Consider the following 27,798-nt stretch of genomic DNA (forward strand, 5'->3'; position numbering starts at 1 on the left):
CACCACTCTGATTTAGCTAATTATTCAGCAAGCATGTATGAAGCACTGCCTATGAGTAGGGCAGTGTGCTAAACACTGGGTGTACAGAAAAAAATGCAAAAACACTGGTCCTTGCCCTTAAGAGGCTCATATTCTAATGGGGGAGAGACAACATGAAAAAAATATATAAAATATATTAATATAAAATATAAATAGAAAGTAGTCCCAGGGTGAAGGTATTAACAGCGTGTGTGTGTGTGTGTGTGTGTGTGTGTGTGTGTGTGTGTAAGAAGACCAGGAAATGTTTTCTGCAGATGAGTCTGAAGTTCAGACCCTTGGCAACTCTTGTTGGACTGTTCCAAAAGCTTCCTAATTGTTCTCCCTGATTCCAGTCTCTCTCTTTTCCAATCCATCTTATATAGAGCTAAGTATACAAGGCATCTAGTGAAATTTTAAACTTCAATGCATTCAGAAGTATAAATGTTACATTTATTTTTAAAATCTGAAAAGTTAACTATTTAAATTTTAAGTATTACATGTTTAGTAAATTTTAGAACTTTTAAGAAACTTTCATCAGCTGCTTGGATTTAGCAGCAGCCAGGTGCTGAATCAGGACACCAAGCAGCTGGGAGGAACTTAAGGTTTCCTGTGGGCACCTGTGGAGAAGGGTGGGAAGAGGCCCCAAAGACAAACCTCAGTTCTTCTCTTAGCTCAGGCACAGGGCTAACTGCCTTCCCCAGGGTGATCTTGTTATTTCATATTGTCTCACCTGACTGGTGTCCCTTTCCTTTAGCCCGAGAGATAACCAGAAATTCATCATTTGGGGCTCAGTGCTGGTCTCTTTGCTCCTACTTGGGTTCCTCAGTGCGGGCATCGTATATGCCGTGAAAGTCTCCCAAAAACCAGAGACAGGTAAGTCACATGTGGTCACTTGGCCTCTTTCCAAGGAACTCAACTTCCTTCTACCCTCCCTCCTTTACTGCCCTCTCATGCCCCTCTAGCATTGCTGACTCAGGGGCTGAGGGAAGATCGCCCCTGGGTTCCACATAGCCTGTGGATGCTACTCTGCTGATGCTCTTTTCTTTTTCTCCTCTATGACAATTTACTCATTCTAATTTTTGTCATAGTTAGTGTCTACTTTTCTTATCTGTCCCCTGACACAGTGGGAGCTTCCCAGGGTCAGATACTGTCTTGTCTTTTTTTTCATCTTTCTTTCATTCAGGCACCTTTGTCACAGGTTTGTTGTAAGGATCAAGTGAGGCAATATTTGTAAAGCTCTTAGCACAAAGCCTGGCACATAGTAGGTACTATGTCAGTGCTTATTCCTTTCCCCTTTCCTCCTTCTCCCTCTTTCTCAGAGCCTAGCAGAGTGCTTTACACATATAAAGGTAATCAATTAGTATATGTAAATTTAATGAATGAATTGCTAGAAATCTCAAGTAAATAAAGCTTTCCTACAAAAACAATTTTTCTCTTTCCCTCTTTTTTTCCCTATCCTATCAATTTAAAGCCACAGACATTTATTAAGGACTTCCAGTTTACAAGACACTATGGCAGGTGCTGGGAATACAAAGAAAGACATGATCCAAAGCTTACCCTCCAGGAGCTTATATTAGAATTCTCCTTTTAACAAGGGAAAGACTTCTCCATGAATAGGATCAAATGAGAGAAAGTCAAAGACAGTCATGGCTGAGGGCCAGCAAAAATGGAAGCTTGAAAATGAAGAGGTCATTTTGAGCTAAATTAGGGACCCAAGTGTGAGGGGACCAAGGAAGACTTCATAGGGCAGGTGGCATCTGGCCTAAGCCAGGGAGTAATAGAATGACTTCAATAGAGGAAGATGGGCTTAAGGGATGAGAAGTCTGATTCCAGGTCCAGGAGGCATCGTGAGCACAGGCATGGAGACAGCAACAGTCAGGATGAGAAAGGTGGGGTAGAGTCAATGATGAGTAATATGAAATAAGGATGGAAAAGGAAGTTGATAATTAGATTGCATAATGCCTTAATGCCAAGCTAGAAATTTGTACCTTATTCAGGCAGCCACTGAAGGCTTTTGAATAGAGAAGAAACTTGATTTATCTCTCTCTCTGACTTTCTCTTTCGCTACCTCTGTCTCTGTTTTTGTCTCTGTCAATCTGTCAGCCTCTGCCCACCCTCCTCTGTCTTTCTGTCTTTCTCTCTGTCTGTCTCTCTTTGTCTGACTCTGTATGTCTCTCTCTCCCTCTCTCCTGTCTTTCCTCTCTCCTGTCTTTCCTCTCTCCTGTCTTTCCTCCCTTCTTTCTTTCCTCCTTTCTTTCTTTCTTTCTTTCTTTCTGTCTGTCTGTCTGTCTGTCTGTCTTTCTTTCTTTCTTTCTGTCTGTCTGTCTCTGTCTCTCTGTTTCTATCTCTTTCTGTTATCTCTGCCTCTGTGTCTCTGTCTTTGTCTCTGTCTGTCTCTCTCTTTTACACACAAGCATACACACTTACTCCTTGAGGCAGTAAGTATAAGTGGAACACAAAACAGGTAAGTTTTGATTGGGGAAATGGTAAAAAAGTGTCATGAAGCACACCAAACACTTCTTTCAGTGGGTAGGTCTCAGTTTTGGGGAGGGGAGGGAGTGGAGTAGATCTCAGCTCCCTCCTAAAGGGTAGGATCTCTAAAGGCATGTGTTTGACAGGTGATGATGATTGCCATTATGTCTATGATGACCTTGAGGAGCAAAAGCAAAAGGCCAGGGTAAGTAATTCTAATCATCCTTTACTTGTGTCCCCAGAGCATTGTACCTTCCTATGCAACTTCACATACTTTATCTCATTTGCCCCTGACAACAGTTTTATGATCTGGAGTGGGAGGGTGTTCTCATTATGGCACAGAACAGTGTGACCCAGTGGATGGAGAACTGGCAAATTAGTAGGAAAGACCTAGTTTCAAGTCCTGCTTCTGACACACACTGGGTGGGTGACCTTGGAAAAACTACTTAGCCTCTTGGGAGCTGAAGCAACTAATGCTCTTAAGAAAGTAAGTTACAAAACAGTGGTTGATCTCCACTGGTAAAGGGAGTTTCCTACTTTGGAGTTCCCCAATGAAATCATCATTCTGGACCAAAAAGGAAAAAACAAACCCCACCTCCATGCAGATCACAGGATCAGAGGGTCTAGAAAGGGAAAGGAATTTAGGGATTATCTGGCCCAACCCTCTGGTATTAGAAAGAAGGAACCAGAGATCTACAGAGGTCAATTGACTTTTCCAGTCACACAGTGACTCACTTAGAGTGAGAAAGATGTAGGTTTGAATCTCACAACAGATATGTCTTGGCTGTGTGGCTTTGGGTAAGTCATAAGGTAACTCCCTTGGCCATATTCTTCATCTGTAAAATGGGGGTAGGGAGGTTTGGACTCAGTGACCTCCATGGTTCCTTCTGGCTCTAAATCCAGACAGGACAAATTATAGAAGGTTAGTGACTTCCCGCTGTTTATTATTTCCAATTTAACCTCTCTATAGGTTGCTTAGACAAAGTTGTTTATATTTTGTTTCCTTCTTTAGACTGTGAACTCCTTGAGAGGAGGACAGTCAGTCTTTTGTTTTCCTTTGTATATTCCATGCCTAGCACATAGTAGATGCTTAGTAAGTGCTTCTTGACTGGCTCTCTAGAGGTAATCAACAGAGACACTAGCATAAAAGGGTTTGGTAGAGACCTTGTAAAAGATGTCATTTTTGCTCAGGCTGGAAGGAAGATAAGAAAGCCAGAAGGTGGGGATGAGGAGAGAGGGAATTCCAGGCATGGGGAATGGCCAGCAAAAATGCACCAAATCACGACGTAGACTGTCTGGTGCAAGGAAGTTTGCACTGGATCACAGAGTACTTCAGAGGTGTGCAGAGTAAGGAGTAAGAAGACTAAAAATGGAGAGGGTGCCATATTGTGAAGGGCTTTGTATGGCAAAGGATGGTAATATGTTGTTCTGAAGAACAATGAAGCATTGGAGTTGATTGAATTTGGAGGAGGGTGAGGTAGGATGACATAATCAGACTTGAGATCACTTTGACAGCTGAGTGAAGGATGAATTGGAATGGAGAAACTCTTGAGGCAGGAAAACCAACCAGCAGGTCATTGTAATAGCCCAGGATTTGGGCTGCTAGGAGGCATAATGTATAGAGCACTAGGCTTGGAATCAGGAAGACTTGTCTTCAATCTGGCCTCAGATACTTCCTAGCTGTGAGACCCTGGGCAAGTCACTTAGTCCTATTTGCCTCAGTTTCCTCATCTGTCAAATGAGCTGGAGAAGGAAATAACAAACTACAGTATCTCTGCCATGAAAACCCCAAATGGGGTCACAAAGAGTAGGACATGAGTGAAAAATAACTGAAGAATAGTAACTAGTTGATAAAAAGGACTACATCAATGTGGTGGCAGAATCAAAAGAGAGAAAAGGGTATATGAGAGAGATGTTATGAAGGTAAAATTAATAAAGCATTGGTAATAGATTAGGTATGGAAGATGAGAGAGAGAGAGAGAGAGAGAGAGAGAGAGAGAGAGAGAGAGAGAGAGAGACAGAGAGACAGAGAGACAGAGAGGAACTGGAGAGTTGTTTAAGATGATACCTAGGTTGTGAGCTTCTGTTACTGGAGGGGTGGTAGTGCCCTATATAGTAATGGGAAAGTTTGGAGGAGGGGGAGGGTTTGGGAAGAAAGACAATGAATTTAGTTTTAAACATTTTGAGTTTGAAATATCTATGAATATTCAGTTCAAGAGATCCAATAGACATTTGGAGATTTGAGTCTGGAGGCTGGGAGAGAAGTGATTATTGGATAAATAGATCTCAGAATCATTAGCACAGAGATGACAAATCCATGGTTATTGATGAGATCACCAAGTGAAATAGTACAAAAGGAGAGGGGAAGAGAGTCTGGGATAGAACCCTAGGGGGTGCTCACTATTAGTGAATGTAAGTGGATGAAGATCCAGCAAAGGTGAGTGAGAAGGAATGGTTTGACAGGAAGGAAGAGAAGAAGGGTAAGGTAGTGTCATAACAACCTAGAGAAAACAGAATATCAGGAAATGGGGTGATTGATGGTGTCAAAGATTCATGAGAGGTCTAGGACTGAAGTAGAGGTCCAAATGCTCATTGTAAACACTGTGCTGCATGATCTAACCTAATAAGCTACTTCTACTATGTTGGGCAGCTACAGAATTAACTGTGACTTCCTTAGTTTGGACTTGATCTGAATTCCCTAGTATGATTCCTATTGCGTCATAAGGTATGTCAAATAATTCCCCAACATCTAATTGAGACAACTGCACCTAACATAGCATCTAGGACATGATAGCCACTTGGTAAATATTTTTCTTTTTTTTTTCTTTTATTATCATTATTATTAATTTATTTAGTTTTAGTTTTCAACATTCACTTCCACAAGATTTTAAGTTCCAAATTTTCTCCACATCTCATCCCTCCTCCTACCCCAAAATGGCATACATTCTGAATACCCCTTTCCCTAATCTGCCCTCCCTTCTATCTCCCCTCCACCTTCTCTTATCCTCTTCCCCTTCAATTTTCCTGTAGAGCAGGATAGATTTCTATATTGGTAAATATTTTTTGACTGACTAAGGAAGCAACTAGCAAGCCAGGCACATAGTAGTCACTTAATAAATGCTTGTTGAATGCATAAATGTGACTGGGACATCTTGGATCTAGTTCTGGCTATATCACTAACTCCATGTGTCACTTCAGGAAAGTCATCTCTCCTCACTTGTACTCATTATTCTCTTCTATAAAATGAGAGAAATGTACTAGATGCGCCAATATTTTATATGTGAATCTAGGACATCCCCAAGTATGTCTCTGAAACATGTTTCCTTCCCCCATTGTAGTACCTGACTTCCCTCTCCTCTCCTCCACTCTACACAACACCTAGCATGAGGACACCAAAGCTGGCACTAGCAACTTCCCCCACTGTGATCTCTACTTTCTGGCTAATGGCCTCCCTCTCTCTCTGGCTCCTAGGAATTCACCATAGAAATGCAAGACGAGGGTTCTGAAGGCATCCAATATGCCTTGGTGGTCCATGGAACCCCGATCAGCCTTGGGGATTCAATCTATGCCAACGCACAAATGGGGTACAACCCTGGTTTGACTCCTATCCGCAGTGAGTCTGTGGAATATGCCAGCATTGCAAGAACTGGACGCCAGCTTCCCAAATAAGTTTCCCCTCAGGAAGCAGTGGTGAAGGACTGAGTAATCATTGAAGGACCTACTTAGTGTAGAACCTCAAGTTTTGAGGGGATAGAAGACATGGAGGGCATGGGAGAAAAAGAATGAGGAGACCCAGTCCATGCCATGGAGGTTCTAATAGTTTCACTGGAGACACTGACAGGAAATGATTTGAGGATAATTGAAAGATCAACATATTAATATATTACTGGACTGATTATCTCATACATTATAGGCTGATTTTCTCATATTAACATATTGATGGGCTAATTTACCCACCACAAATTGATGGTGTATAACCACAGCTGAGCCCCCTCTGCTGTTCATCAATTCTTCCTTCCTCAATCTATTTCTCCCTATATGAGGGATTCTTACTCAGCAGGCCCAGTAACCCTTTCCCTACACCCACCACTCCTAAGGATTAATCAGTGACATGTAAAAAACTTGAACCACTAGAAGTGATAACAATCTCCCTCTGTGAAGCAGAGTTGCTGTATGTGGGGGAGAGAAGGATGAGGGTGTTGGTACAGAGGAAGGGACGAGGCACCAAGATGATGGCAGTATTTTTCCAATATCTGAGAGCCTTAGAGTAGAGGAGAGGAGAATAGCAGAGACAAGTAACAAGAGGAGTTCTTCCCAGCTCTTAGTGAAATGAAAGAAGAGTCAGAGGAAGGGAAGAAGTTGGATGGGAGGATATGAGTTCAACTAGAGAAGGTTCCAGATTCCAGACCTAGAAAGTAGTCTGTGGCATCAAACCAGACAACTTCACCCCAAGAATCTGCCTGAAACACACCTTTTGGTAAGCATTAAGTCAACATAGTTCAGAAAGCAATTTATACCAAAGTTTTCTTGTGCTAATCTGGATTAGAGACATATTATAAAAGAGAATTTTCTGTAATCCTTGTGTCAGAGGTGTTTGTTATTATACCAGAACAAGTAAAGTTTGGGGTAATGTTATTCTTTCTTGTATGTGAATCTGTACCCACAACCCCAGGGAAATCTCTTCCCTAGAGATTTTCTCTCCATCTCATCCCTCTCCCCACCCCAAGATGGTGTGCACTCCAAATACCTCTTCCCCTAATCTGCCCTCACTTCTATCTTCCCCCTCTTCTCTTATCCCCTTCGCCTTCTATTTTCCTGTAGGGAAGGACAGATTTCTATACCCCATTGCCCGTACATCTTATTTCCTAGTTGCGTGTGAAAACAATCTTTAATTTTGTTTTTAGAACTTTGGGTTTTAAATTTTCTCCTTTCCTCCCTCCCCACTTAACCTCATTGAGAAGGCAAGCTACTCAATAGAGGTTATACATGTGTAGTAATGCAAAAAACACTTCCACAGTAGTTATGTTGTGAAAAACTAACTATATTTCCCTTCATCCTATTCCACCCCCCCCTTATTCTATTCTCTCTTTTGACCCTGTCTCTCCTCAGAAATGTTTGGTTCTGATTACCCCCTCCCCCTATGTGCCCTCCCCTCTATCATACCCCTGCTCTCTTATCCCCTTCCTCCCTACTTTCCTGTAAGGTAACATAGATTTCCATGCCCAATTGAATGTGTATATTATTCCCTCCTTAATCCAAATCCAATGAGAATAAGATTCGCTCATTCCCTCTCACCTTCCCCCACTTCCCCTCCACTGTAAAAACCTTTTCTTGTCTGTTTTTTGTTTTACCCCATTTTCCCTCTCCCTTTCTTCTCTGAGTATAATCCTCCCTCATCCCTTAATTTTATTCTCCAGATATGACCCCTTAATCTTCAACTTACCCTGTGCCCTCTATCTATCTATCTATCTATCTATCTATCTATCTATCTATCTATCTATCTATACATACATACATATAATTTTTTCTCTCCAACTACCCTAATATTGACAAAGGTCTCATGAGTTACAAATATCATCTTTCCATGCAAGAATGTGAACAGTTCAACCTTAATAAGTACTGTATGATTTCTCTTCCCTGTTTACCTTTTCATGCTTCTCTTGAGTCTTGAATTTGGAAATCACATTTTCTATTCAGCTCTGGTATTTTCATCAAGAATGCTTGAAAGTCCTCTATTTCATTGAATATCCATTTATTCCCTGGAAGGATTGTACTCAGTTTTGCTGGGCAGGTGATTCTTGGTTATCATCTTATCTCCTTTGACCTCTAGAATATTACATTCCAAGCCCTCCTGTTCCTTACTGTAGAAGGTGCTAAATCTTGTGTTATCCTGATTGTGTTTCCACAGTACTTGAATTGTTTCTTTCTGGCTACCTGCAATATTTTCTCTCTGACCTGGGAGTTCTGGAATTTGGCTACGATATTCCTAGGAATTTTCCTTTGGGGATCTGTTTCAGGAGGTGATCAGTGGATTCTTTCTATTTCTATTTTACCCTCTGGTTCTAGAATATCAGGGCGGTTTTCTTTGATAATTTCTTGACTTTCAGCTAGTCCAATAATTTTTAAATGATCTCTCCTGGATCTATTTTTTAGGTCAGTTGTTTTTCCAATGAGATATTTCACATTGCCTTCTATTTTTTCATTCTTTTGGTTTTGTTTTACAATGTCTTGATTTCTCATAAAGTCACTAGCTTCCATTTGCTCCATTCTAATTTTTAAGGAAGTATTTTCTTCAGTGAGCTTTTGGACTTCCTTTTCCATTTGGTCAATTCTAAGGCATTCTTCTCCTCTTTGGCTTTTTGGTCCTCTTTTGCCATTTGGGTTAGGCTATTTTTTAAGGCGTTATTTTCTTCAGTATTTTTTGGGGTCTCCTTTAGCAAGCTGTTGACTTGTTTTTCATGCTTTTCTTGCATTACTCTCATTTCTCTTCCCAGTTTTTCCTCTACTTCCCTTACTTGCTTCTCAAAATCCTTTTTGAGCTCTTCCATGGCCTGGGACTGATTCATATTTTTCTTGGAGGCTTTGGATGTAGGAGCTTTGACTTTGTTGTCTTCCTCTGGTTATATGTTTTGATCTTCTTTGTTACCAAAAAAAGATTCCATGGTCTGACACTTCTTGGGAGGTTTGGTCATGATCCCAGACAATTACTTGAGTTATAAACTCTTTGTTAAGGTAAGGGTCTGTTTCCAATATGGAGAATGTACTGTCCCAAGCTTCAGGGGTTTTCTGAAGCTGTTTTCAGAGATACTTCTAGGAACCTGTAAATTTTCAGGTCTTCCAAGGTGGTATGATAAGGGGTGAGGTGTTTACTCCTTTTCTGGCCTGGGCTCTGATCTATGAGTGACCACGAGTATTCTTTTCTGCCTTGGAACTGTGAGGAGGATTCCCTCTTGACCACCAGCAATGAGATCCCTACAATCTCCCTCTGATCAGCCACTTGATTTCCCCTCAGTCTGTGAGCTGAGAGCTCTGGAAGCAGCTGCCACCCTGGGACAGTGCTGGGACAGGGGCTGGGACTGAGCTTCCCTCTCACCACAGTCACAGATTTTTCCTACTGACCTTCTAAGTTGTCTCTGGTGTTTGTGGGTTGAGAAGCCTGAAACTGCCACAGCTGCTCATGATTCAGTCCCCTGAGGCCTGCTCCAGGTTTGCTGAAGCCTGGTCTTTGCCTGAGCACCCATGCTGAACTGCGTTCCTCTCCCAGACCAGCACAATATACCTTTCCAATCAAACATCCAGGTTGTCTTGGGGTGGAAATTTGTTTCACTCTGTCTTTTTGTGGGTTCTGCTGCCCTAGAATTTGTTTAGAGCCATTTTTTACAGGTATTAGGAGGAGTTTAGGGGAGAGCTCAAGCAAGTCACTGCTTTTACTCCACCTCTTAGCTCCGCCCCCCCAGTGGTATTTCTGGGTCAGTGGGTATGCATGGTTTTATAGCCCTTCAGGTATAATTCCAAATTGCTCTCCAGAATGGTTGAATAAGTGACAGCTCCACCAACAGGGATTTAGTGTCTCAATTTTCCCACATCCCCTCCAACATTTGTCATTTTTCTTTTCTATCCTTTTAGCCTATCTAATAGGTGTGAGGTAGCTCCTCAGAACTGTTTTAATTTGCATTTCTCTAATCAATAGTGATTTAGAGCATTTTTTCATATGGCTACAGATAGCTTTGATTACTTCATCTGAAAACTGACTGTTCACATCTTTTGACCATTTATCAGTTGTGGAATGACTTTTATTTTTATAAATTTGACTCAGTTGTCTATATTTTTGAGAAATGAGGCCTTTATCAGAAACTTGCTTCAAAATTTTTTTTCACAGTTATGATTGCTAACTGTATTTCCCTCCATCCTATTGCCCCCCTGTTTATTATATTTTCTCTTTCTTGCTGTCCCTCCTCAAAAGTATTTTGCTTCTGATTACCCATTGCCCCAATCTACCCTCCTTTCTATCAGACCTCCTCCCTTCTATTGTCCCCTTCCACTCCTACTTTCCTGTAGGCTAAGATAGCTTTTTCTCTGCCATCTTGCCTCCACCTGCTCCCCACCCCTCCCCCCCAAACTCCAGGAGCTAGGATTTCAACCAAAAATCTACTACCCACCAAAACTGAGTGCAATTCTTCAGGGAAAAGAATAGATATTAAGTGAAATAAAGGATTTTCAAAGATTCCTGATAGAAAAAACCAGAGCTAAATAGAAAGTTTGATATTCAAACACAAGAATCAAGAGAAGCATCAAAAAGTAAACATGTAAGAGTAATCACAAGGGACTTGATAAAGTTAAACTGTTGGGGCAGCTAGATGGTACAGTGAATAGAGCTCTGGCCTTGGAGTCAGGAGGACCTGAGTTCAAATCCAGCCTTAGACACTTAACACTTACTAGCTGTGTGACCCTGGGCAAATCACTCAACCCCATCACCTCAGCAAAAAATAAAATAAAATAGAATAGAATTAAACTGTTTGCATTCCTATATGGAAGATGAGAAAGAGGGATCTCAAAGTTGTCTATAATAATATGAAAAAATGCTCTAAATCACTACAGATTAGAGAAATGCCAATTAAAGCAACTCTGAGGTACTATGTCACATTTATTAAAAATGGCAAATGCTGGAGGGGATGAGGGAGTAATACACTAATGAACTGCTGATGAAGTAGTGAACTGGTTCAACCATTTACCCAGGAAGGGCTGGAACCAAGGTGTCTCATGCAGTCACAAGTGCTACCACTCCTCTTTGCTTTGGAACCATTCTGGAGAGAAGGGGAAAATTTTTCTCACAAAAAAGTGACACACAAGGAAGCACTTTTAAATGGAAGGGAAAATAGATGTGTAGGGGTAGGCAATGCTTGAACATCACTCAAAAAAATGGTTCAAAGAGTAAAGAATGTATATACACACTCAGTTGTGTATAGAAATGTAACTTAATTAATAGGGAAATAGAAGGGTAAAGGAATAAGAGAAAGGTGGGGGATGATAAAAGGGGAGATTAAGGAAGGTGGTGGTTAGAAGAAGGAGGAGGAGGAGGAGGATCAATGGAGAGAAATACACAGTTAGTAATCATAACTATGAATGTGAATGGGATGAGCTCACCCATAAAACAGAAGCGATAATGGAATGAATTAGAGAGAAAGAGAATTTGGAACTCAAAGTTTAAAAAGAAAAGGATTTTAAAAGTAAATAAATTTTTTAAAAAGACATCTGATTGGTAACGTTGGTGAAGTTAATTTCCATTAAATGATGTAGTCAGAAGCCAATCTCGAGGTCTGAAAGAGATTGAGGGGAAATGGAGGCAACAGGTCTAGGTCTGGCTTTCTCAAGAAGTTTAGCCATGAAATGAAGAAGAATTGTGGGCTGATAGCAAGAAGGATGGTCAGATCAGATGAAGGGATGTGGCATAAATGTATAGATGGGAGGGAATCAGTATGTAGGTAGGGAGAGATTAAAGAGTACTGAAAGAGTAGAGATGATAGAGAAATCAACCTACTGAAAACATTTGATCTTCTTGCTAAGCAGAGAGATCTGGAAGCCATGTGAAAAACCCATTTATGGTATAAATTCATTTTAACAACTCACAGAAGATAGTGGAAAATTGTGAATAGTGTCACAATAGTGCCTAGGACACAGACAAGCAGCATGCAATAACGCATAGAGAACTGGCATCAAAGTTAAAAAGGTTTGAGTTTAAGTTCTGACTTATTCTTTTTTGTTTTGGAGGTAATTGGGGTTAAGTGACTTGCCCAGGGTCATACAACTAGTAAATGTCTGAGGCTGGATTTGGGCTCAGGTCCTCCTGACATCAGGGCCAGTGTTCTACCCCACTGTGCCAGTTAGCTGTCCCCTAACTCATACATTATTGCTGTGTAACCCTGGGCAAATTACTTAAACTCTCAGTGTCCCAGTTAAGTTTCTTTAAGGCCAAATTGCAAAGAAGTTATGGATCTGTATAAGAGCCAATTATATTGGTACTTTCCACCAATTATATTGGAAATCTGGACAAAACAAAACAAAACCTTATAGAATGTCAAAAAGCAGTGGAAGAGGACTTTTGGGAAGATGATGGTATATTAGGACCTAGATGAGCCCAGATCTACTGCAAACACTCCAGTATTTCTCTAAAAAGGAATAAGGAAATAGAAAACTAAAGAAAATCAATTATAAACTCTTCCACTCAATCCATTGTTATAGAAAGACTGCTGGAATTCTGCAGAAGCACAGAGCAGAGACAAGGCAGGGTAGGTGGAAGGTGAAGTGTGAAATAGCTCATCATGAAATAAGACCATAGTTGAACTCAGAGTGAAGTGACCTAGGGGACCCATTCTTCTGGGCAAGAGGCAGAGCCGGAGCATCACCCAGCACAGGATCACCTGGGCCCCTATCTGCTAGACCATCATTAGACAGCCTGCACCCAATCCAGCATCCTGGTAATCCATACCCAGCTTAGGATTCAGATATCCTCTGCCTACAACAACATTATGCAACCAGGACCTGGACTATAGCAGGAAACAAAGTGAAACAATTCCTACAGAATGTGGTGTCCACTGAACTGAAGATCAAGGAGGACCTTTTGACACTATCCAGGAGCAAAGAAATACATTTGGACTCAAGCACAAGTTCTCGAAATTCTCAGCCTAGTAACTGAGCCTGGAGAGAACAGCAAACAGATCAGAGAGATGAGAAAATATCACCAGACTACTTGAAAACCATAACCAAAAATTCTTATGAAAAAACTTAGATACTACATTTCAAGAAATAAGAAAATTGCCCAGATCTTTTAGAATCAGAGGACAATTCACCCTGATTCCAAGTCATGATCTCTATCTATTACAGCACCTAGCTGCCAAGACCCAATGCTGGAAAGGCTTTTGACAAAATCTAACACTTGCTTAAAACACTAAGTATAGGAATAAATGGACTTTTCTTTAACAGATAAATAGTATTTACCTAAAACCAAAGTAAGTGTTATATGTTATGAAGAAAAAATAACCTTATGTCTAATTCTAAGTCTTTCAAAAAATCAGGGGGAAAACAGATTCCCATTATCATGACTACTATTTAACATAGTTCTAGAAATACTAGCTATAGTCATAAAACAAAGAAATAGATAGAGAGAAAGAGAGAGAGAGAGAGAGAAAAAGAGAGAGAGAGAGAAAGAGAGAGAGAGAGAGAGAGAGAGAGAGAGAGAGAGAGAGAGAGAGAGAGAGAGAGAGAGAGAGAGAGAGAAATTGAGGGAATAAGCATGGAAAAGAAGAAAACTATCAAGTTTACAGATGTCATGGTTTACCTAAAGAACCCTAGGGAATTGACTAAAAATTAACTGAAACAATAAATTCAGCAATTTTGCAGGATATAAAATATATCTTTGTCTTTTATCAGCATTTCTATTGCCAACAAACCACAGAAGAAAGAGCTAGAAAGGGATGTTAAATGTGACATCAAAAACAAATTTGAGGAGCAAGGAAGATACCTCTAGAACACATTGATAGGTGAATAGTTTGTGACCAAACAAGGGATAGAGAGAATAACAGAAGAAAAATTTGGACAATTTTTATTTCATAATTTTAAAGTCTTTTTATTTGCAAAATCAATGCCATTAAAATTAGAAACAGAGGATGAAATTAGAAAAAAATGTGGTGCAAGTTTCTGTGATGAAATCTTACTCCTAAGATACATATGGAACTGATTCAAATTATAAGAACAAAAGTCATTTCCCAATACATAAATGGTCAAAAGATATGAACAATTTTCAAAGGAAGAAATTCATGCTATCAACGATCATATTTAAAAAACTTCTCCAAATCACTAATAGAGAAATGCAAATTAAAGCAACTCTGAGCTTCCACTTCTCACTTAACAAGTTGGCAAAGATGACAAAAGTGAAAAATGATAATTGTTGGAAAGTGTGTGGGAGGACAGACACAAATACATTGATGGCAAAGCTGTGAATTGGTTCAGCCACTTTGGATAGCAATTTTAAGCTATGCAACTCCACCCCCACCCCCAAATCACTAAACTGTGCATACTCTTTGAACCATCAAAATTACTAGTAGGATTATCATACCCCCAATGAGATCAAAGAAAGAGGAAAAGGACCCATATATGCAAAAATATTTAGCCTTCTTTTTGTAATAGGAAAAACTGGAAACTAAGGAGATAACCATTTATTAGAGAATAATTAAACAAATTATGGAATACGAATATAATAGAATATTGCTGTACCATAAAAGATGTTGAAATGCATGGTTTCAGAGAAACCTGTGAAGATTTGCATAAATCAATACGGAGTGAAGTGAGCAGAACCAGGAGAACAATTTATATAGTGACAACAACAATACAAAAAAAAGAAACTCTGAAAGACTTGAGAACTCCTATCAATGCAATGATAAGCTATGATTCCAGAGAACTGATAATGAGGTATACTGCTCACCTGTTGCGAAGAGGTGATGAACTAAAAAAAAAAAAGGCAGAATAAGACATTTTTCAGTTACAGACAATATGGGATTTTTTTTTTTTTGCTGCTTAACTGTTCATATTTTCTGCAGCACCTCTACCTCATCTAATAGTAGAATGTGGTAGTGAGATTGTGATAGGGATAAGGGTAGAGTAACAGAAAGAGAGAGAGAGAGGAGAGAGAGAAGAGAGAGAGAGAGAGAGAGAGAGAGAGAGAGAGAGAGAGAAGAAAGAAGGAAAGAAAAAAGAAAAGAAAAGAAAGGAAAGGAAAAGAGACATCTTTTATATAATAAATACAGAGAAGAGAATAGAAGCAAAGTCCAAAAGAAGCACAGACAAGCCAAACAACTTTAAAAGCTGATTGACAGTAACTAGGACTATCTTCAAGGTACTTGGTGACTCAGAATCATGGATACTAAATACATCTCAGAAGAACTGACCATCCCCTACAAAAAGGAGCTAGTCAAATTCCCCCTTTCTTTGTCTCTGTCACTATTTCTAATGTTTCTCTCTGTCTGTCTATCTCTGCCTCTGTCTCCCTGTCTATGTCTCTTTTCCTCCTCTTCTCTCTCTGTCTCTCTTTCTATCTCTCTCTCTCTCTCTCTCTCTCTCTCTCTCTCTCTCTCTGTCTCTATCTCTCTCTTTCTCTTTCTCTCTCTTTCTCATTTCCAGACTGCAGCATAACATAGGGACCATCATTTCTGGCCAGGATTTCCTTCTGCTCCCATCACAAATGGTTAATGGAAGCTTGAGAGGGAAGCAAATAGTCTGTGAGCCCTGGTGACCTGATAGGAGAGTTATTGGACCTCTGATTCCTGGTTGCCTTCTTTTCAACCTTTCTGTTTCTTTTTCTCACCACAGGTCAGAGACTAGTATGATAAGGAAGCCAGTTCCTTTAGAAACACATGGCAGGGTTGATCATGTGGTTCATGAAGATTAAGAAAGCAGTTGAAGGACATTTCCTAAATTTCAACCTGTTGTGTAAGGGAGGGGGAATTTTGGATTTCCTAGTCAATATGATCTTGACTCTATCCTTATAGCCAGAGAAGAGAGGTTTCCTGCAAGGTGTCTGTTTTGGGAATTGCCTCATGGATAGCTCCAGGTTTGAGAGTTCCCAAGTTCAAAGGTTCAGGTACCAACTTCCTAGACAGAGAATGGATGGCATGCTTCTTAGAGAAGAAATCACCAACAGACAAATGGGAGGGGTGGGAAGAAGTCTGGACCTTGACAACCCTCCATGTTATTGACATAGGTTGTTCAGATAGTATAGATCTGAATAAAGAGAATGCAGCAGCCCCCAGATTTTGTTCACCTTCGAGTCTAATGGACATTGAGTTATTTGCCTGCATCTGTTCATAGGCTCCTGTGAGTCTCTTTCATTATGTTGGTTTTCTTTGGGGTTGAAATAAAGACTGTCCCATATCCCAAAACCACATTTTACGTTGAATGCCTGCAATGGATACAAAGATCCACATTTGGGGAAACCTAGGCACAAACTATGCAATTAATACCTTTACAGATTTTCCTGGAGGACCCCAGGTGGTGGCAATGATTCAAAATTAAAAAAAAAAACATTCTTGGTTAGCTCAGGTCCCCAGAGATGTATTTGGTCTACATAAGCCCAGAGTCTTTAGCAGTGCCTGAGCTGTAGGTTATAGGAAAAGACAAAAAGATGAAATGGGCATTATTGGAGAGATTCTGAGGGGAAATGGTACTATGTAAGAAAATTACCAAACTCTTCACATCCTTTGACCCAGTGAGCTCAGTACTGAGTTTATATTCCAAAGATGTGAACTGCTATAGAATATCCTTTGGAGAAGCTTACCTAGCCTCGTTGATGTCAATTTCATATAAGTATAGATCAAGTTGATACATGTCTAAATCACTCCATAGAAATTCTATAGAGTGAGGAAGTAGGCATAAGAGTTGTTAGTTATTGATGGACACTTTGTTCATAAGTCATTTTTGGTCATTTTTTTTTTGCAATCATCCAGTACCTTCCTCTCTTTAGGGTACCTTGCAATTCAATTCTCCAGTACCCTCACAATTGTGTCATCTACACAACAGCTCCCTCCACTTACATTTGACCTGTGATAGTGCCATTTCCACTTTCCCACTTAGCACAGTGGGAATAAAAGGGGTAGAGCCTAAAATTTGTGGTTCCATGGTTGCTTAAGAAAATATTATATCATGGAAATGCTGTCATATCTGTTCCCTTGTCTCTCATTTCTCCTGGTTTCATCTTTAAATGTTCTTGGAATGATCTGACTTGCCCTTTGGTGAATAAATGCAATAAAGGTAAACTGAGGTACAGGCTCTAAGCATAATTAGTTTATTAGCTGTGACACATGTAATGGTTAGCAAAGTGGTCAGACTGATCACCTCAGCAAGGCCAGTGACCCTGATGAGAAGTGGTGGATCTTCTTTATTGATATGTAGGAAATGAGGGTGTCTGGGTACTTGGGGAACATTACAGTTGGCTACACTGGGGAAAGTGGGCTGGCATTCAGGTATTGCTAATCATGGTCTTCTCTGACAATTATGGAATGTTAATAGTTTTAGGGGACTCATCTGCCTCTTATAATCTGGTTAGGAGGCCAGCACCACTAGGTTAGTTGACCGCTTGGGGGAGCTCAAACCATCCCTAATTATACAAGGACAGACAACTCATATTTTGAGGGGATGGAACCAGGTTAAGATGGCTTATAGAAAGGCCTTCTAAAGACAAGCAGGTGTCCCAAGGACTAACTGCACAAGTTATAACAACATTCCCTTTCAACCACGCCTTTAAACTAATTCTGACTAGGAAATACCATATTTCTGAGCAAGGTAAGTTCAAGAAGATACTAACAATTATAAAAATCAATTACAATGTAAAATCAATAGAGAAGAAATTAGAGGTAATATTAACTTTTCATCTTTTCACATCCTAATTCTTTCACTATGCTTTCCATAAATTCAGTTTTTTTCTACTGCTCATTTTTTATGAATCAGTTCTGCCCCTATTAATAATAATAACATATAGCTCCTTAAGGTTTGCAAAGTACATAGTATATATTTTCATTCCACTATCCTCCTCTGTAAGATTTTGAAAAGGAACATCACCTTTGGTTTCCATGGCTTTCTGCCTGGCAAAAAACTCAAATGCTTTCTGGCTGGGGTAGTTTCTGGATTCTTTTGAACTCACACAGGTAATTGCTTTGAACTTCTGTAACAAATGGCGTTAGTTCATGTCAAAGAATTTTCTTTGTTCCATTTCCCACTTTTCAGTGTTGTTGACTTATTTGAAGAGCCAAGTTGGAGTTATTTCAACTGGAAAGGGAAAAAGACCAAGCACCTAGTATGTGCTAGGCACTATGTTAAATGCTTTCCCGGTGGTATCTCATTTGATCCTCACAACAACCTTGGGAGGTATGTGCTATTATTATTCACATTTTACAGTTAAGGAAACTAAGGAAGACAGAGGTTAATTAATTTGCCCAGTGTCAAACAGCTAGACAGTGTCTGAGGTTGTACTGAACTCAGGTTTTCTAAACTCCAGGCCCAGCACACTATCCGTGGCACTACCCAGCTTCCATAACTTCTAGCATGTCATATCTTCTCACATATACCTTTAAATCAGTGATGGTTTTTACCTTTGGTCAGATTGCATACATATAGCTGATCAAGAAATGACTCTTACATCAGTAACTAGTTGTTTTTTGTCCATTAAGATTAAATCCACCTTTTCCCCCAATGTTGTTTCATATTGAATTACATACATGTTGACTTAAGTTTAAAAGATCTTTTGAATTCTACAGAAAAATTTCTACACCTCTTCAATCTCTGAAACAGATATTGGTACGTAAGATTCAATGATCTTCATGGTGATTTTTGTTTTTTTCGTTAACACTCATAATCATATGGGAAAGTGATGTGATGCAGTGGATAGAAGATTGGGCTTGGAAACAGGAAGACTAACCTTTATGAGTTCAAATCCATTCTCAGACACTTACCAGCTATGTGACTTTGGGCCAGTTACTTAACCCTGTTTACCTCAGTTGCCTCATCTGTAATATGATCTGGAGAAGGAAATGGCAAACCACTCTAGTATCTTTGCAAAAGAAAACCCCAAATGGGGTCCCAAAGAGTCAGACATGACTGAAGAAGAATAATATAATTATACTTCACTTTCACACCCCATCCAGCTGTCCATCTTGGCAATTTTGGTATGTTGCCACCTTAGTATCATTCCATGAAAATAACAACACCACCCCCCAACCAAAAAGAGACAATAACAATTTTCCACTCCATGTTCTGGGCACAATAATTTAAATAAATGGTACCATTAGTTTTGGAAGGCTTCTGTCAGTTGACTCCCATATATATCAACTCACCATCCTAGTAACTCCTTACACTAAATCTCCTTTCTTTGCTACCACTTTCCTATATGTGTACTCCACCTCAATCAGAATACAAACTGTCTCTCTTTTTGTATATGTATCCCTAGAACTTAGCACAGTGCCTGGCACATAGCAGGTGCTTAATAATTGCTTTCTCATTCATTCATTCATTTATTTTATACATGCATGCATACATTTTTTTTCATCATGAACCCTACAAGGAAAGCAGAACAAATGCCCCTTGAAAAAATGCTTCTATTGCCATTGGGTACATGATAAAGCCAACTCCATGATCTTTATCAACTTGATTTGTCTTTCCAAGACAACTTATGAACCACCTATTTACCATCCAACCCCCTTGTTATTCCAGTTTTAAAAGTGTAATATTGTCTTGGCCATGCCTACCATAGGCATTGCCAAAGAGATCAGGATGCTAGGAGTAGATGCCTGCTAGTTTGGGGCAGGTCTCAGATTCTCTTCCTTGATTCCCTGAGAGTTTTACCTTGACCTGAGAACTGTCAGGGAACCTGATTTGACTGACAAGCAAGCTCGAACTCATCCATTAGATTTATGAGAAAGAGAAGCTTTAGATACTTGAGTGTCAAAGGATATAAACAAATATTTTCCTTTTTTTTTAAAGGATTGGCAAGTTGTATATAATAGATTTTCAGTTTCATGTGCAATCTTTTCATTTTACTCTATTATGGAAATGTTCGTTTTATTCTATAAATTAAAAATTTAAAAATAAAATTAAATTTTATTTTTCAATCAGCCCTCTCTCCTTATCCCCAAATGAGGATGAAAGAAAAACAAAATCCCTGTTACAAACATGTGTGTATAGTCAAGCAAAACAAATCACTTCATTGTCCACTTTCAGAAGGAAATACATACACACACATATATACACCCTAACCCTAACTGTAAGCCTGATTCTTCCAGAGAGTTTCTAGCTCCCCTCTCTGCTGGGATCTACATACTTATTATTAGCTCCAGGAATTAAGTAGTTCTTCTTTCATTTCTCTTCTGCATCACTAATCCATCCTTTAACCTCTTGATACAAGTCAAGATTTCCTTCTTCCTCTTCAGATTGTTCTTCTACTCTCTATGATTTTACATTGAAAGAATTATTCCATTCTTTCAGGAAATATTTCAACCTCCCTAGTGACCAGGAGAATGGATGAGTATTCTAGCACTCACACATTTTCCTATAGAAAGGAATTCAATCTACATTTAGTTATCCCTAACATTTTCTTGCCCCTCTCAGACACAACTAACATGTTCTCCTCACTGTTGTTGTTTTTCAGTCATGTCTGACTCTTCATGACCCCATTTGGGGTTTTCTTGGCAAAGGTACTGGAATGGTTTGCCATTTCCTTCTCCAGTTCATTTGACAGATGAATAGTTCACTGTAGTTAGGTGCAAAATTCCTCCAGTCCTTCATACTTTCTTGAAGTGAGATCTTCCATGGTAGTTTTTGTAACCAACTAGGATAGTGACCTGACATGGCAGGCTATTTGTGGCTATGTTTATTTGACCCTCTGACCTGTTTTTGAGAAATCCATGCTGGTTCTTAGTTGATGGACATTTCCCATTCCAGATACTGAGTAATAACCTCTTGAATAATAATTTGCAGAATCTACCCTGTTTCCTTTTTTGAAAATTGGGTAACATTTGTTCTTCTCCAGTTTTACAACTCTTCATGTGTTCTCTATGAGCTCTCAAATATGTCTGATACAATGGCCCAATAATCAAAGCTGTTAGCTCTTTAGGTGTCATAGGATACCAGATTCATCCAGACCTGGTGAATTGAACTCATTGAGGACAGGTAGGTATTCTCTTATCATGTCTTGACTTGGATTGGAATTGAAACATGGGAATCACCACCCTTATGTTTCCTACATTGGGCAGACACCTTCCAATATCTCTATGTGAAAGGGAGAGAAAACAGAACCAATTCCAAGCAAAAAATGGGAAGCTGGAAATTTTTTATTTGGGGTCCCTAGACCTCTTTACTTTTCCTCACACAGGAAACCCTTGGCTCTGTGTGTTTCACTAGCTGTCCCCAATGTGTGTAGTTCTCTCTCTCCTGAGGTTTCCCTGGTCTCTTTCAGGTCCCAGTTTGAAGGCAAAATACCTTTCTCAACTCCTATATCTTCTAGAACTGCCTATATCTTCTTTGTATGTAGTTCTTTGTATGTTTTCTCCCCCATTAGATTGCAGGCTCCTTCAGTACAGGGGATGTCTTTTGCCTTTCTTTATATCCCCAGTGCTTAGCATAGTACCTGGCACATAGCAGGTGCTTAATAAATGCTAGTTGACTTTAGTTCTTCTGCCCATTTTTCCCTTTGGCAAGGTCTCTGACATAAACTGTTTATTCATTACCTCCTGGACCTTAGTTGCTTTCTCATTAAAATAGGCAAGGGCAAGTGGATTCTGTCTGGACTATGGTTTCTGAAGTTCCATACAGCTGTGACATTTTATAGGAATATAATGTAATGTAGTTATGAGGAGTATTTTGTGTTTAATTTTCATAATTGTTACTAGAACCTCAAGAGAATGAACTGAGGAGCAAATGAGGTGTGTAGAATTGTGTTTCTCCCAGTACCCTGGCGTATAAGAGGTGCTTAATAAATATTTACTGACTGACTGGAAGACACTGGAGAAATAGGGTTTAGCTATTTTTCATCTTCCTCACAGCAGGGTTGGAAGGATGGGCTCAAGGCTAGTATGAAGCATAGGTCATCCTAACTAAATAAGTGGTCAGAGTTTGTGATATGATAAGTGGAGGCAAGATTAGAGAACTCTTGGGAAAAGAAAATGCTCTAGAGATGGAAATCTAAGGAGAGGAAGGGGTGTCATTCTGTGGGCATGGCACAAAAGTCTCATTCCAGGATGAGTTGTGAGAATGTGGAAGAAGGCCTTAGAGGAAGACATCACCTTCTTCTGGTGACCCTGATAAGCATCCACTAGGAGCAAACCGGGGGGAGGTGATGACAGTGGGTGCTAGAACTATAAGTGGCAATGGAAATGCTCATTGGGAAATCTTTGAGATTTTGAGTTATTATAAGTTTTTGCTGCACACTCTATGATTCTTTAAACAATAAAGTTCTGATATTTCTTATCCAGTGTGCTTGCAAGTGATTTCAAACCACGCTTCCTATGGTCCTAGAGACCTCAGGTATAATAATAAGAGGACACCTACCATAGGGATGTGAAGAGAATGGTTATTCAAACTTTCAGTGCTCACTGTGAAATGTTTGGGTTGGAGGTTATTTTTACTTATTGCAGATTACATGATGCTTAATGTTACCTTTTTAATTTAATGAACTCAATCATGGATAGTCATTAGCCAGTGTGTTTCCCCATGAGGGCAAATAAATTAATTAATTTTTAAAAAGTAAAAATAAATTTAAAAATTTAAAAATACCACTACTAGGTCTGTATCATAAAAGAAATTTAAAAAAAATGAAAAAGACCTACGTGTACAAAAACATTTATAACAGCTTTTTTTTTGGTGGCAAAGAATTGGAAATTGATGGGATGCCCATCAATTGGGAAATGGCTAAACAAGTTGTGGTATATGATTGTGATGGAATACTATTTTTGCTATAAGAAATGATAAACAAGATTCCCTCCTGGAAAGACTTACTTGAACTGATATAGAATGAAGTGAGAAGAACCAGAACATTACGCACAGTAACAGCAATATTGTATGATGAAGAACTGTGAATGACTTAGCTATTCTCAGCAATGCAATGATCTGAGACAACTCTGAAGGACTTAAGATAAAACATGCTATCCACTCCCAGTAAAAGAACAGATGGAGTCTGAATACAGATTGAAGCATACTTTTCTTTAAACTTTCTTTATTTCTCTTGGTGGTTTGTTTGTTTGGTTTTGTATTTTTTGTTGGGTTTTTTTTTTGGTCTGTTTTCTTTTACAAAATGACCTGATATGAAATATGTTTTGCATGACTATACATATATAACCTATATTAAGTTGCTTGCTTTCTCAATGAGGATGGCAGGAAGGGAAGAAGAAAGAGAACTTAGAGCTCAAAATTTTAAGAACAAATGTTAAAAATTTTTACATGTAACTGGGTAAAAATAAAATATAAATGACTAATTTTTAAAAGAGAAATCCTAGCTCCTTTTCCTTCCATAATATCATATTCCAAGCCCTCTAGTCCTTTAAAGTGGAAGCCACTAAATCATGTATGATTCTGACTGTGACTCCAGGATATTTGAATTGTTTCTTTCTGGCTGCTTGAAGTATTTTCACTGACCTGGGAGCTCTGGAATTTGACTATAATATTCCTGGGAGTTTTCATTTTGGTATCTTTTCCAAGAGGTGATCAGTGGACTCTCAATTTCTATTTTATCCTTTGGATCTATGATATAATGCAGTTTTCCTAGTTAGTTTCTTGAAATTTGATGTCTATGCTCTTCTTTTGATTATGGGCTTCAAATAGTTCAATAATTCTTAAATTATCTCTCCTCAATCTGTTTTCCAGATCAGCTGTTTTTCTGATGAGAAATTTCACATTCTCTTCTATTTTTTTTTCATTCTTCTGACTTTGTTTTTATTATTTCTTGGTACCTCATAGGGTCATTAGCTTCCACTTGCTCAAGTCTTTACAAAATCTTTCCTATGCTTCTCCTTTTCTCTATTTTTTACAGTTCCTATGCAGGTGCAAGTCCTCATTAGCCCGAGCTCAGATAATTGCAACAGCCTGATTATTCTTCTGACCTCATAGCTCTCCCCCTCCAGTCCATTCTATGCTCATCTGCCAAAGAGGTTTTCCTAATATACAGATTCCTCCTACTTATTATCCTCCTACTTCATAAATTTGAACGCTCCCTATTACTACTAGAATCAAATATAAAATCCTCTGTTTGACTTCTAAAGCATTTCACATCCTAGTTTCCTTCTACTTTTTATGTCCTCTTATACTTCCTCTTCATGTTCTTTATTATCCAGTGACATTGGCCTTGCTATTCCTCACACACAATGTTTTATCTTCTGGCTTGATGCATTTTCTTTTTTAAAAAAATATGGTTTATTATTTTTACTGAGCAAAAATCTATCTTCTCTTGTTTTCAGTCTCTTCTCTACCATCATTGAGAACAAATGAAAAACAAAACCCCTGTTTCAAACATGAATAGTCCAGTAAAACAAGTTTCCACATTTGCCATGTCCAAAAAAAAAATCCTTTCTGCACTCAGAATCCTTCATTTCTTTCTGAGGGGATGGACAGCACGTTTCATCATTAATCCTTTGGAATCATAGTTGTCATTATGCTAATCAGAGTCCCTAATTTTTTCAAAGTTGTTTCTTTACCATATTGTTATCCTTATATAAATTGTTTTCCTTGTCTGTTCACTTCATTCTGTATCAGTCATTAGTTCATCCAAGTCTTTCCAAATTTCTCTGAAACCATCCCTTTCATCATTTCTTACAGCACAATAGTATTCTTCACATTTATAGACCTTTCCCTAGTTGATGAGCATCCCCTCAGATTCCCATTCTTTAATACCTCTAAAGGAGCTGTAGTTTTGCACATCTTAAGAGTTCATTTTACTTAGGAGTAATCCTTAATCTACCCCTCCTATAACTTCCCCATTCCCTTTTCTACTTACCTCTCTTTCACTTCTATTTCCCCATTAAGTGAAATGTATTTCTGTACCCAACTCTGTGTGTGTCTTTGTGTGTGCGTGTGTGTGTGTGTGTGCGTGTGTGTGTATTCTTCTTTTTTTTTTTATCAGTTCACAGGAGAAGAATGTTCAAGTGTCAAATGGTCCCCACATACCCCCAGTCTTATTTGCATAATATCTTCTTGTGCGCAGTGATTATGTGAAATAATTTTCTCTAATCTTCCTTTCCTTCCCTGCCTAGTGTATTTCTTTTTCCCAGTCTTTCCATCCTTCTCTTAAGATCTCCAAGACAACAGAACCACATCCAGGCATTGTCTAATTAGACTCCTTCTTTCAGGTCTGATGATAACAGAGTTCAGAGGTGTCACATGAATCATCTCCCCACATTAGAATATGTTTGTCCTTGTTTAGTCCCTTTTTATTGTTCATTTGTGTTTACTTTTTTATTTGTTTTTCTTAACTCTTGTCTTTGAACCTCAAAACTTCTAATCAACTGTAGTCTTTTTATCAGGAATTCTTAGAAGTCCCCCATCCCATTAAAAATCCAATTTTCCCCTTGTAGGATTATATAAGGGGGCAAAGAAGACTGAGTAGGAGGACAAAAATAGCATCAAGTCAAGCATTTTCTGTTTACCATTAATGGCCCTAGAGAAACTGCATTACTATCATAAGAAAAATGAGAATAATTTGCCCCAATAGCAACTAGAGACAGATCTTGAAATTTTAAGGACTTCACCATAAGGGTAACAGAGGGAACTTGGTAACAGCATGAATGAAAGAGGCAAGGCTAATGGGAATGGGGATGCCTAGGTCATGGGCAAGAAATGACAGGTCAAAGGTGGGAAGTATGGTCTCCAACCTGTAAATATGTGCTAAATCTCAAAGAGATCATGGCTCTAAGGAAAGAGAATGAAATCGGGGTTAAGGATGAGAAGCAGGAAATATCATGTCACAAGAAATCCTTTCACTTGACTGATTACTACCCTCTAAAGCATAATTTCTTCCTCAGAAGGGTGAAAAGAGGATAAGATCTCACCACTGAGGAATGGAGGAGATTATAGGAAAAGATTAAATAGCAATTTGATGAGTCACTATGACAACTCCTGATCAGGGTGTGCTCTAATGTGGCTAGTTTCAAAGGTCCTCTTTATAATATAATTTCATCAACTTGGGGAGCTTTAAGAAGATTTGCTTTTGCAAAGTCACTTATACAAGTTAGAGGCTCCAGTTGCGAACCATTTTTTGTTCCATTATAGGTAACTAGAATAAGGAATTGCACAACCTGGCCCCATAAAGATGAATCCCAAATGCAGTCAGTTCTTCACCGGAAGTTTGCAAAGGAGGTAAAGTTCCTAAAAGAGACAAGTTTAGTAAAATGGATTATATATCCCACCCTATTACCAGTTTATGGGGAGGATGATTAAGTCCCACTTTCTGAATGAAGCCCCACCCTAATGGCTTCAGGCTTTGGGTGTAGGCTTAACCCCACCATTCTATCATATGTGTGTGGGCAGATCCACTGGTGAAATAAAGGCAAGAGATTAGATCAGCAGTAGCAGTCCAGACAAATGTGGTTGTTGAGTCCAATAAGCTCTCTGGGCCTGGAGGGAGGAAGCACAGTGCCTGTTGCCCTCCTAGGTGGGCAAAGGTTAATAAAATCCTTCTCTAAAGGGAACTCTGGGTATGATTTCTCAAACCTGGGCTTCATAAGGAAGCAATTGATCATGAAGCTATGAGAGTATAAATAAAACTGAATCATGACATCTGGGATTGAGGGTCTTTGTGCCCTGATCAAGTTTATGACATCTCTTAAAATTCCTATCCCTTGTAGTAATCCTCAGTCTCAGGCCAGACTTGGGGGTTTCAGACAAGTCTCCCTAGGCCCAAGACTGAGTTGTTGCCCTGGGGACTCAGAGCATAATAGCTGTAGAACCATGAGGGGATCAGAGGCCATATGCCTAATCTCAATGGCCTGGAGAAAGGACTGGCACCAAATATGTATTTGGCTGCTGGACACTGACAGCCAAGTATCTATCATTCTAATAGGCTCCTAATGGGTGCATTATTTTTGTTTGGGGTTTCAGGAGATAGACCGCCAAAGGGAAGGACATTCTTGCTCAGGTAGAAGAAATGAATGTAAAACCCCCTGTATGCATGACAGTTGTGGTGGCTAATCAGATTTATGTTCACTGAAAAAAATTAAATTCCAACAAACAAAAAGGAACCAACAATTATGACTTTCTAGAAGACTGACAATGAATCATCTTCCCACTTGCTGTCATGGAGACAATGAACTAGAAATGCAGAGTAAGACATATATTTTCAGACATAGGCAGTGTATGGATTTGTTTTGCATGTTGTTCTTATTCAGTTGTTGGTGTTTTTTTTTCAGTCATATCCAGCTCTTTGTGACCATATTTGGTATTTTCTTGGCAAAGATGCTGGAATGGTTTTCCATTTCCTTATCCAGCTCACCATTCTCCAGCTTACAATTCATAGTTAACATGGTAGCTACAACATTGCCTTGTTTGGTTTTGTAACCTTCTGAACTTCCTTCTAGGGCTGCTAGGTGGCATGGTGAATAGAGTGTCAGGCCTGAAGTCAGAAAGACCTGAGTTCAAATCCAGCTTCAGATACCTACTAGCTGTGTGACCTTGGGCAAGTCACTTAACCTCTGTTTGCTTTAATCTTCTGGAGGACAAAATGGCAAACCACTCCAGTATCTTTGCCAAGAAAATCCCATGGATAGCTTTGACATGCTACAGTCCATG

At 39.2% G+C, this 27,798-nt stretch overlaps 2 protein-coding genes across 4 annotated transcripts in view; both read left to right on the forward strand.

Moving 5' to 3' along the window:
• The window catches only part of LOC110217241 (CMRF35-like molecule 7), a 46,108-nt gene extending 18,795 nt beyond the window's left edge, over positions 1-27,313 (forward strand). The window contains exons 5-8 of one of the 3 annotated variants that reach the window (XR_013487028.1): positions 773-891; positions 2,637-2,695; positions 5,962-6,967; positions 26,284-26,358. Coding sequence is in view for 2 of the 3 variants with exons in the window: in XM_020999507.2 (XP_020855166.1) it covers positions 773-891; positions 2,637-2,695; positions 5,962-6,159 (376 nt within the window). In the remaining variant the exon portion in view is untranslated. Of the gene's footprint in view, positions 1-772; positions 892-2,636; positions 2,696-5,961; positions 7,126-26,283; positions 26,371-27,111 lie in introns of those variants that run through there. The other 2 variants (XM_020999505.2, XM_020999507.2) reach the window with 2 other exon arrangements.
• LOC144457592 (uncharacterized) overlaps positions 3,184-27,798 on the forward strand; it is a 39,729-nt gene continuing 15,114 nt past the window's right edge. The window contains exon 1 of the transcript XR_013487029.1: positions 3,184-3,288. The gene's annotated coding sequence lies outside the window, so the exon portion shown is untranslated. The remainder of the gene's footprint in view (positions 3,289-27,798) is intronic.

Source organism: Phascolarctos cinereus, unplaced genomic scaffold (assembly GCF_003287225.1).
Source record: "Phascolarctos cinereus isolate Bilbo 61053 unplaced genomic scaffold, phaCin_HiC Scaffold_5;HRSCAF=322, whole genome shotgun sequence".
Lineage (NCBI taxonomy): Eukaryota > Metazoa > Chordata > Mammalia > Diprotodontia > Phascolarctidae > Phascolarctos > Phascolarctos cinereus.